This window comes from Carya illinoinensis, chromosome 2 (genome assembly GCF_018687715.1).
Source record: "Carya illinoinensis cultivar Pawnee chromosome 2, C.illinoinensisPawnee_v1, whole genome shotgun sequence".
NCBI lineage: Eukaryota > Viridiplantae > Streptophyta > Magnoliopsida > Fagales > Juglandaceae > Carya > Carya illinoinensis.
The window spans coordinates 7,027,104-7,039,196 of record NC_056753.1 but is presented as its reverse complement, the minus strand read 5'-3'; the positions used below and the strand labels follow the sequence as shown (position 1 = coordinate 7,039,196).

The following is a 12,093-nucleotide window of genomic DNA, read 5'->3' as shown; positions in this document are numbered from 1 at the left end:
AGATCAATTCTCTCATATATTAGTTTTGATAACAGTTATGCCTAAAAATGGTTAGGAGGAGAATATTCTATCTTTGGATAGTTTATTAATGGATAGAGTTTTTTTTTTAAAATGATATATACAAATCTCAAATATACAAGTATCACGTAAGGCGTTTATAAAGAAGTAGACTATAATGTGAAAAAAAGGTGAAACTCACTTTTTCTTGATGTGACTCACATTTTTACAAAATTCTTGTACAAGATTTGTATATTTGAAATTTATACTTAGCATAACTCGAGTTTTTTTTTTTATCTTCTTTTTTTTAAGTCAAGTTGAAAAAAAAAAAAAACATATGGTTCTAACACGCTCAAGGAACACTTACCATATTTATAAACAAGGTGAAAGAAAATTTTCTCCACCTAGTTTGGAAGAGATTTCTGTCCTTTACTTATTGATAGTTTTCCTTTTTCTATTGTGGTGTTGGAAGAAAATTTGTTTGGATACAAGCTTTTATATTAATTTTTGTAATCCTTAACTTAATTCTACTGCTTAAGATTTTATTTGAAGTGTACAACCACCGTATAGTTACTTTGAAAAATAGTGAATTTTATTATTAAGAAATTAATTCTTTTTCATGTGGATCTCATATTTATTCATTTTTTTTTAAATGATTACACAATACTTACACATTCACAACTGCAACTATTATTTTTTGACAAGAAACTTAGAAAAAATAAAAAAAGACAACAGCCTACTTACACATCAAACTACTAAATAGACTTAAAAAAGCTTAGAACTTTACATCCTCATCCAATTCTGGATATTAAGATGAATAAAAAATAGATGGCAGGGATGAAAAGTATCAAACTTTAGGGCAGTTCCATTGAATTAGCTAGCACTTTCCCTGTGTTGGCAAACCGAGGACAGGCTCTCTTTTTTCTCTTCCCCTTTCGTTGTTGCAACTTGCAAACTCATGTCTAAAGCGATAAGAAATTTATTATAAAAAATGGTCTATTATATTACATTTTGGCCTTAAAACACCATCAATGACCAGAAGGATGCAGTTTTACATACAAAAAACCGCCACATACAAAATACAAATCTATGCATCCTTCCGGGCAAAAATTACACAATAAAAGAAAAAAAAAATATTACAAAGAAAAGAATTAGAAAATTACACTACTTTAAATGATGCCAAAACCCCAGGTCCTGCTATATTTTACCCTACCATACTGCTGTTTGATTCCGGTGGGGGCCTAACATACTTTCCTATCACTTTTTGGTGGGTTCGCCTCCGAATTCTATCGATTTTTTCCTTGCTCCTTTGCTTCCTAGTTTCTTTTTGCCGGTGGCGTAAAGTCCGTTCTCGCTCATACACACCATGCCAGAACACCTCACCAGTTGATGGCCACAACCACCGCCTCGTAGGGTGCAAAGTGTCTACTTCCTCCGCCAAATCCTCATCCATGCTCTTTAGTGTCGCATATGAAAACCATCTAATCCACATTTTACCTTTACGGCTGTCAAATCTATGATGTTCCTGCATCTCACCTGTCTCAGGGTTTACATACACCAACCGCCTCGCACTGTGATATGCCCAAACATTTATAAGTAGCTCAAGAAGCCGTGAGTAGCAATGTTTATCCTGCAGATTGTAAAACTACTTATTATATAGGCAAAAAATATAAAGCCAACTATATAATCTGGAAGACAAACTTAAGAATATCTGCTGATTCTGAACCCCCTCTTCTGCCCCTTTAACCTTTAGGGCAAGTTGAGTAGGGCGTCCAGAAATCAAGAAATGAGACCATTTTAATATTCTGACAAATGCACATACATGCATAATGGTGCCTCCAAACTAAAATCTTGAATCTCCAACCATGATTCAAGTATGACACTTGGCTTATTCAGTTCCCTAGCTGTTTTGCTATTATCAATGAATTTGGTGATGCTGTCATTAACTACTTCACAAGGCAAACTGTTTGTATCCAAATTTTAAATGAACTGATAGAATCATCCCATTTAGACATAGTTCCTAAGTTCCCTATTGAAGTTCAAACAAAACTTGACTCAATAACCAATGACTTATTAATCAAGTAGCTGACTAAACTCGACTTGAATTTGAATACTTCTGGCCATCTTTTCATGGTCCAACCTTTGTTGAAATAATAGGCCCCTTTTTGTGTAAGGAATCAAACTTGATGGAAAGAAAATGTCTTGAGACAAACAGCCTGTTGTGTAAGTAAGACATCAATGAAGAAAGAAAGTTACTTTGAACAAACTCAGATAACAGCGTCCACTTGAATGGTGCTCGTCATACATATGCGCATCCAAGGCATCCACAAACATTCTGCACATGAAATCATATCGAACAGATTAAAAAGTGAATCAATTCTTAGTAGATAACTTTCCCCCAAGTCATTCAACCTCTCCTACCTAGAAAACATCACGAACTCAAGGAAGGATCTAGTTGGCAAAACCCAGCTGTGCATGACAGACCACGTCCCGCCATCTATAGGCATGGATGGTAAAGAATCCAAATTGTGCTTTATGCCATACATTCTCTTAAGAGCCTCAGAGAATGCGAACCTATGGTTGGCAGTGTGATCGAGAAAATTAGGTCGAAAAGTTAAATTACAGAGAGGGAGTAGATATAGATACCAGGTTTTATACAAGACGGCAAAAATTCTGTCACAGTTTTTTTAGTGATCTTACTTGCAATTTCCAGCATTTATAGCATCACAGAATGACCAAAAGTCCAGCCGCAAAGGGTTTCGTGGATCCAAATCCAAGCGCACCCAAAAGTAGAGGGCATCCCCGTGCCTCCGTGCTTGGATAGAATCTACCAGTGCATTTTCAGCCATTCTGGACAAAGTTTCCTGTTTAGGCCTCCACATCAGATATAGAGCAGGATTTAAAAGCATAATAAAAAAAACTTCATTGCTTTGCTCTTTTTTTTTTTTTTGGCATCCAACAACCCCAATAATATTGCACGTGAAATCCTTACCCATCAAGAAAATAAAGCAAACTCAAAAAGTTGGGTGCTGAATAGACCTGATGTAATTCATTTTCTTGACCCAAAATATTCTCTGTAGCAATTTAATTGTCTCCACTTTTCTTTCGTTTTCTAAAAAAGTAACCAAAATTCACATTTGATAGTTATTTCAAGGCAATTAAAAGAGACAAATAATATGCCCCACCAAAAGACAAAGGAGTTTTAGGTTTTATCAATATGGTAGGTAAGATTAATATAAATAACGTGCTGAAAATATAGTTTAAACGAAACAAAGTGATCCATGTTTCTGTCTTTTTGAGACCGAGCCCTTCTACTCATTATCCCCACACCACACTTGATTTTTTTTTTTTTTGTTTTATTATTGCTAAACTAAAGGAATTCTTCTACTCATCATCCATACACCACATATTTGGTAAGGGAAAAATAAATTAAAAAAATCATGTGTAGAGTGTGGTGTAGGGATGATGAGTAGAATTTTCCTTTTGAAACCTATCGGGTTCAATGATTGGAAGGCGCGTGGCAGCCTTCTTTTTATATGTCCCACAACATCATCACAGGATATTGTTTTAGCTTTCCAAGAAGACATGGAGTCAACAGAGAAATCCAAAAGATGGTCACTAGACAGTATTTGAAATGGACGCCAGTTGGTACTCAAAAAAATTTTGAATTGTTCACTTGATGAGGAAACATTTTAGAAAAGAAGTACTCCAAAGCAGTCCAAGTAACAAAAACCTTGGATAAAGCAATATGGAGAGCAATGGCATACCTTCCTCGCTGTTGCTCTCCAAGAATGGAACCCTATCCAAGCATTCTTATGTACACGGTCAATCCGATTTGCAATTGCAAAATAGGCTCCAAACTCACCAAGTATATCTCGATAGTACGTATTACTAAGAAGTGGCAGACGAGAAGGTGCATCAACATCTTCTGCCCCAGGTCTCCGGCCTTTATTAGACTGCAAGTACCCAGTCCATGTATCCTTATGAGATTGAATACAGTATAACTCATATCATCCAAATTCCAACTTTAGAGAAACAAGTACGATAACTATTAGATAGGTGTTAAGGCATGCTCATGCATAGCACAAAGGTGCCCAGGAAAACACAAGCACCAACCAGAATACCAAAACAAGTGAAGACACCCACAATGAACCAATCTTGAAAGTAAATGCACATACTACAAAAGACATACCACAAAAGGTTGTCTAGCAAGAATTGCAGAAACACATATACGATGAACAGAATCCATGAAACCAACCAACCTCCATCATAAAGGCATAGCATACTTCTGTCCTCTTTATATACCTCACAGCATAAAAATCAACAGACAACACAAATGAAGTTTAATTGATTCCAATTACTAGTAAGTAGTCACTTCTATCAACCTTTCTGAGGTACATTTTAAAAGAAACATAAAGAAATGACATTTTGAAATAGTCAACAGAAAATAACACCCCACACTAGAATTTGTTATACTGCTAAACAAGATATATATATATATATATAGTAACAACAACAGTAAATGGGACTATTAGGAAAAAAAGTAGTGCTTGACTGTGTATAGGAATCAACATACAGTTTCCCTAGCATACCATTTCTAAGACTGACATACTTCTAGAGAAAAAGAATATTGTAATTGTATATGTACAAAAGTATGATCTACAGCTGTCTACATTATAAAAGCAAAGGTGAAAAAACTGTTTGCTAACTCACCAGCCCAATCCCACGATAAAGTGAAGACCCATGTAGGAAAGGCCATGTACCCTCTCCGGAGTAAGGTTCATAAATGCACAATGGTTGACCAGTCCTTTCAAGCTCGCCTTCGTCCCTTTCATGCAAATCGTGCTTAAATCTATCCGCCCTTTTAGCACTTCGATATACGTCCTCCCAGGTCCCATGAGCTTGATCAGTTCTATCCTTTAGCTGCATCAAAGTCCAAATAAGGTGAGTTTTTACACAAAAACCAATACTGAGTCAACACAAGAAAAATATTTGAACCTACATCTTATACACATAATTTTGTCCCATACATAACTTACCTCTTCTTCCTCTCTTCGTTTTCTGGCATTAACCATCTCAATGCTTTTCTCATCCTCCCATATGCTATACAAAAACAACTCGTTAGCAGCATTTATAGCACTAGATCTTTCCCTTTGAGTATGGTTCCACTGCTGCTCAAACTTGTCTAAAAATGTGTAACTTCTCAAAGTGATGTCCACATATGTTGAATTTGATAATTCTTCAAATAGATTCCATTGCCATTTTTCCTTCAATTTTGGAGGGATTTCTGCAACATCCTTGGGAGATGCAACTTCTGATGGGAGCTTGAGGACATTTACAAGGAGTGAAGCATATCCCTCAACGGCTTCTGAAACCATCAGGTTTCTTGCAGTGCTTCTTCCTAGTGAGGCACCATTGCGAGCTAGTGGTGATACTTTTCCTTTTAAGAACACTTGCTTTATGACTTTTGTCAGAGCCCTACTATTCTCCTTGGGGAAAAGAAAGCCATTCACCCTGTCATCAACCTAGCCATTATTGTCGATGCAGTTAGTAGTTTGATAGAAACAAGTTGCACCAAAATGAGAATTCAAAATCAGAAAACCATAAGATTCCCAGTAGTTTGAAATTAGTAAATTAAACCCACACCTTTAGTTCCTCCCTCTTAGATTCCTTACGTAAAAAAAATTCTACTTTGCTAGATAGAATTAAAGATAAGGTCCTAGAAAAGGCTCAATGGCCAAAAAGGATCTCCATGCCAGGCAAGTATTGGAAATGGAACTTTGATAACTTGAATGGAAACTGTGCATGCATTTTCCCTCCCAAGACTTCTTTGTTTATTAAATATTTTTAGTTAATCAGGAACATGTGTGTGTTGTGGTCACAGTTGTCTGAACAGAGGAGAACAGAATTCAGAAGCATACATATTTTTTTATCATGGAGAGATCTGGGGCAATGATTGGTTTCCCATAGCACATGGCTTTTATCAAGATATTCGGAAAAGACTGCTCTTCAAGGAAGGATCCATATATTACAAGATCAGCCATGCCTAAAATATCGTCCGCATCCACATCAAGAGCTTTATGCTTCACAAAGCCGCTTGGATATTTCAATTTAAGAGCAATTGCCTAAGAATAATTACTTTATTAGTTAAAATAATAAATCCACAAATATATCGAACCAAATTTATGCAGATATGTACCTCAATAACCACACCATAGTCACTCGTTGAATTCCCACTTAGAACAATAATTTTGAGCTTAGAATTGGAACTATTATCTAATGGAAAGTTCAGAACAACTGGTGATAAAGCCTGTAAAACAATCGCATGCTCCAGCCACAAACCCCTGTACAAAAACTCGCTTCCCACAATTGCCACAACAGTATCTTCAGGGTCATAACCCATCTTGACACGTATATTATCATTTTGCAATGCCATTGCTGTGTCTACTTCCCATGCTTCGGCAGGCGAACCCGGGATAACAAAAAAGTTCCCAACATCAAATGTGGAGTAAATCATCTGTTGAAAGTACATAAAGAAATCATACCACTATAAATAACTGACTGCTTCAGCAGCTATTTTAAAGCTTGATAAATTAGACAGTGAGCAAGTGAATAAGCTCAAAATAACCATACAGGATATTTTCTCGATGTAATATTGAGCTTCACCGGATTATGGTTTACTCATTACTTATATCTCCTGAATCAGATCTACTCATCACCAATTGATAAAGAAACTAACATAAAGGGAATATGAATGCAAAGAATGGTGTGATGTTACGAAGAGGAGCTTTTAGCTGGATGCAATGAAGCACCCCTTTCCATGTGTACTAATTGTGAGGAATTGTAAGTATAAGATGCTGAAGAGTGTCTACAAGAAAAAAATTTCTGTTAAATATTACCGGAAGGACATAGTTTGGGAAGACAACAACAGTGGATCGGTTGAAGACCCTTTTCCAATCATTTAAGATGTCAATCTGCCCACTTGAAACATATTTTCTTGAATGAATTGCTAGCGATCTTTCATGGATGGTCCAAATAAGAGGTAATGACTTGAAAGGTTCCTGTTCAAAACTGTAACAAGTAAAACCATTCATTCTAATTCAGTACAATGCTGATGATAGGAATTCCTTAGCATCATTGGCAACAAATTCAGAAAAACTCTGTAAATAAAGAAACTTAATAACATAGATCATATATGTATAGCACTAAGACAGAATGTAACCATGGGGATTGCATTTTGTAAAACGGGTTTAAGATCTTTCATCAGGCACTTATTTCAATAAAAGAAGCTTCCATAATTACTTTGTGATGATCAAATAAAGAAATACTCATACCATAAGCACATGCACCTCCAAAGGGCAAAAATAGTAGTGTAAGCATATGAAACATGGATGCCCATGCCCCTACGTCTTACACATCACCAACTGGGACTAATCCTGATTTGGCCAACTTGATCATCAATGAAATAAAATATGTTCAATGGCCACAATTTCTTTTGCTAATAAAGTTGGTCCCCACTTAACATAATTTTTGCTCCACCACTAGGCCTAGGCATTATACACATACTTCATGCTTATAGGCTTCCTGAACTTCCAGGCCAACATCTTGAAAAATGTTTTCTAAGAAGGCTCTCAAATGAAAAGTGCCTCAGGCACACTAGCACCATGGTTCATGACCATGTCATGTAATTTCTCGTTATGTACATTTGTGCTGACAACCAAGAGATATTAAGCAACAAAAACTTAGCACCCAGCCTATGTTAGAAACCTCTGGTATTCAAGTGGTAAAGGCCTTGGGCTTGGGGGTATGCTCCCCCCAAGTCTAAGGTTCAAAGATCCTTGGGTTCAAACAATCTCTACAGGCCATGGGGGAATTTTTTCCTTGAAATATCCAAGGTGCACTTGCAGGAAACTTCTTGCCAAGGACCTGTGCACCCCCGGGATTAGTCAGGACGTTATTCTTGGCCACCCGATGCCAATAAAAAAAATAAAAAACAAATGTCTCCTAACTCAACTCATCCGTGCATCATACCCAGATTACAAAATTGTGCCAGAAGCAGAGAAGTACTAGTCAATCTATAAATTGAAAACACAAGTCACGACTCCATTTGAAAGTGTCAGTCACTAGAATAGGTTAATAAAAAGTACTAGAAGCTGTTGTGAAATCATTTGCATTGAAGACATGAGTGAATTTGAAAGCGTTGGTGACCAGGATTGATAATAAAAAATGTACTACAAGCTGTTGTGAAATCATCTGAATGAACTTTCACTCTTTATTCCTTTATGCTTTTTAGGATGTTGTTGTGATAAAACAGTGCTTCAGAAACAAGTGTTTCACAAACTAATTCCTGTACCAAAGAAAATTTAAAGAGAAGATAGCAAACTATTCATGTAACAATAATAGCTTCTTGATAATTAAGAAAAGATCTTTAATTAGCCGAAAAAAGGTGTCAACTCAAAACACAGGATATATATATACACACACACAAGAGATCCACCTAACTAGATTTTAAAAAATAATATTAATAATAATTAACACCAATGCAAAGATTGCATGAACAGAATAGGGTAACCTAAATAGAAATCAAAATTTTAAGAGTTGCAACTATCTAACCATCACATTTATCTTAAACAAAACTCCTAAATCCATTTTTTTTTTATAATAAGAATTTATTAATCCACATAATTAGGCAAAGCACAAGTACACAAGAAGTATACAAGAGAAAAACATAATTACAAGCTAAGAGCTGTGAAAAACAGAATAAAAGTCAATAAAACTAGTCCCATTCAATACAATAGCCAAAGCTCAAAGTAACAATGTATGGAAGAAAAAATCTCTAAACCCTCCTAAATCCAATAAAACTCATAGATGTCTAAACCCTCCTAAACCCAAAGTAACAATGTGTGAAAAACAGCATAAAAGTCGATAAAACTCCTAAATCCAGATTTAAAACTTACAATCACCAACGAAGTCTGAGAAATCACCAATAAAACTGTAATGCAACAGCAATAACTTTGGAAGCTTTTATTGCACGAAAATCATAAATAAAACAGTTAATCTTACCATGAAAAGACACCTTTGGATTGAAAAGAGCTCACAATTACGCCATCATAGCTGCAAAACACATAAATTTTTGTTATAGACATCCAAAATTTAACAAATCTAATCAAATGACATGGGAGAAACAACTCAATAATTGCTGCTAATTATATAGTCACTGGGATAATATTTTCCTAAGCAGTTAATTTAATATTATGTATAAAACAATCATAATGGATGTATTATCAATTCTATTTCCACTAAAATCGTGGCACAAGATCAAGTAATTATTGGGTTATCACCAACTCGGGAACATCAAATCAGAAGGTTATCACAGATTTTGTCCTAACAAAGCCAATCAAATGGCAAATGCCATGGAAACATCTTTGACAACATGCCAACATGTCAAGCATTTAGTAAGTTAGAATAGGGAGATGGTTTCCCCTTCTTTTTCTTGTCTCTTTTGAATAAATTATATTATATGAACAGACTGATCTTTTTGTGCTAGAATAAGAGGATCTTAAGTTTTGATTGAATCCAAAAAATCCCCTCGATAAAATATTGTCTTCCAATCTCAATGTATGTTACATACATTAACCAATCTACACCAATCTCTGTCTTGTCACATGTTTGAATAATGGTGACTGGAATTCCAATTTTTCTCCAAATCTCACGCACAGGACCATTTTCGAGTGAGAAAACCTGAAAATCATAAGACCAGATGTTATATTTTTATAAATACCACTGTAGAATTTTATTGGAAACAGAGAACTCAAGGTAAATGCTTTTAGCTAACAGCCGACACAGGTAGTTCAGGAGATGGGCAAGGCTCTAGCAACAAGTCAAGAACAAAAGAAAAAGTCAAGGACTTTTACTCATTTGTCCTGTACTGCACATATCATTCTTAAAAGAATATGGAAAATCCAGCAAATGCCTTCCAGCATTTTTTTTTCTGCAAATTACTGAGGGACTTTCGGTACAAATTAACAGGGAGACGAATGACTAAATATATAATAGCACCTATTTCATCTAATAGTCTCCAATTTTATTCATGATACCTAATACATATATTTGAGTCCTCATGCCCAAAATTCTTTCCCAAAATCATTCCAACCTTTCAAGTTGTCACGACTAGCAGTCATCTACTCAATTTCAAATTGACATCAAATTATGTCATTCATTTGATTTTCACATTTATAACTCTTAAAGGTCATTTTCTTCAACCCCAACTGTGTACTATAGCTTTTATACCATTCTGTCTCTCCTCAAAATTGGTAAAACTTTATTCATAGCACACACAACTTCCATGGGTAAGGATATGTGGATAAGTGTAAGAGGAAGAACAGGATAGTGAAACAGTAATATTTGCACTTTCTTATCTCAGAATCATTAAGAAAAAATGAAGAATACTCGACTCCCTTAGCATAGAATTTTGGCATAATGGATTTGATAGGTCTAATGGTAAAACCCCAATATTGGTCTAATTCATTTTGGTAATCCATAATTCTAAGCACACAATAACAGAAAACTGGGTGGTAAAGCAAACTTCAAGCAATAGTTTGTGATAAAAAATAAATTAAATTTCAAGCCCGCATGCCATCTGTAACACTTCGTACAAAAACGATTTTATCTCACGCCTCCTCACTGACCCCCATATGACAGTTTGTAGCCTAAGGGTGCCGCAGTCATCACATAAATAAAAAGAAAAGAAGCCATATAGTTAGAAATGTGTTTTTTTTATACTTTCTTCAACCATACTCGACATATTAGAATTACAAATTAAACCACCAAAAAAAAAAAAAAAAAGATTGACAGTAGACTACCTGTACTTCGTAGCCAATCTCCTGCAAAGCAACTGCAACTGTCACCATCAGTAATTGTTGTGAATCAACCGACAGATCTGCAAAAGCCTTCAAATAGAAAATGAAATCAAACAGACAATCAAAGAAAAAGGCTATCCACCAAGTAAAATCAACTACGAAAGATAATGAACCAGACAACATTCCATATGGCTAAAATTGATAACCCACAAGCATTCGTTGTGGTAGTCGAATACTGACCAATGCAAGCCGGGGCTTTCTGTACCCAAAACGCAGTAGTGTCCTGTTGAAAGCAGAAGAATGCAGATTTGCCGCCCTAGCTTCTTTCTGAAACTTCTCCAAAAGCTTAGTAGGCTCAAATCGAACATCCTCCCCAAATTCAAACACACCCATCTCCTTCAAAATGTTCAAATCCCCGTAACTCACTTCCATTTCATTTTCGAATGAAGCCCCTGACTTTTCAACCATCGAACCAGGCAGAAACATCTGGAAGAGCACCACAAAGAATAGGAACACGACCATCGTACAAATCCATAGGAGGTAATCTAGCTTCTTGAAAAGCAAAAACCTTGAGAACCTCGATCTGGTTCTCTGTAAAAATGGGTGTCTCTCGGTTCTACCAGCCGAGTTAGAGCGGGAAAGGTTGTCTCTCTTCAACGGAATCCCGGTTTCCAGAGACCCCATTCAGTGTCCCATCCAAAATTACGACAAAAACTTCAAATTTGACACAAGCACATTTAAATCAAGCCAAAAGAAAACACTACAGACTAAAACAGTGCTTTCAGTGCAAAGTGAGGCACGATTAGAGGATGAGGACGAATGTCTGCGAGCTTTGAGCTTTGAGCTTAGAGAGAAGTGAAAGGTCAGAGAGAGACGGAGGTTATGAGCCGAGGATGATGATAACCCGTACTTTGGTCGTAGTCATAAATTGTCGACTGAAGGTAATTCAAATCATAAAATGGGTTTTCTGTGACATTTGAATGTGAAAACACTTTGCGTCCTAAAAACTCGGAGGCAATCTAATGGCGGAATTACTGTTTGATGTCCGAAAGTTTAATGTTTTTTCATGCGAAAAACACATGTTGCCAGGAATCTTAATTTTTTTTTAAAAGTATTTATCATTTTCATTCTCACACGTTTAAGTACATACATTCTGATTCTTCTCGTATATTATGATTAGAATTTACGATTTCATCAATTAAATTACAAGTAAATCGGTAAATATCTTAAAAAATAT

The 12,093-nt window shown here is 35.8% G+C and overlaps 1 protein-coding gene across 2 annotated transcripts; it reads right to left on the bottom strand.

Annotated features, from left to right (window-relative positions):
• Nucleotides 1–958: 958 nt before the first annotated feature.
• Nucleotides 959–11,930, bottom strand: LOC122299366. Of its 2 annotated transcripts, none has more exons than XM_043109604.1 (14): nt 11,097–11,930; nt 10,860–10,946; nt 9,629–9,738; nt 9,061–9,111; nt 6,897–7,068; nt 6,197–6,514; nt 5,919–6,122; nt 5,037–5,522; nt 4,711–4,920; nt 3,765–3,953; nt 2,698–2,861; nt 2,419–2,571; nt 2,254–2,332; nt 959–1,627 (listed from the first exon to the last, which is right to left on the bottom strand). In XM_043109604.1, the coding sequence occupies exons 1-14, from the start codon at nt 11,538–11,540 to the stop codon at nt 1,202–1,204; spliced, it is 3,093 nt and encodes a 1,030-aa protein (XP_042965538.1). In that variant the 5' UTR covers nt 11,541–11,930; the 3' UTR covers nt 959–1,201. The 2 variants fall into 2 exon arrangements, with proteins under 2 accessions (XP_042965538.1, XP_042965547.1); XM_043109613.1 differs by having other exon boundaries at nt 10,860–10,936; nt 11,097–11,239.
• Between the last annotated feature and the right edge of the window lie 163 nt (nt 11,931–12,093).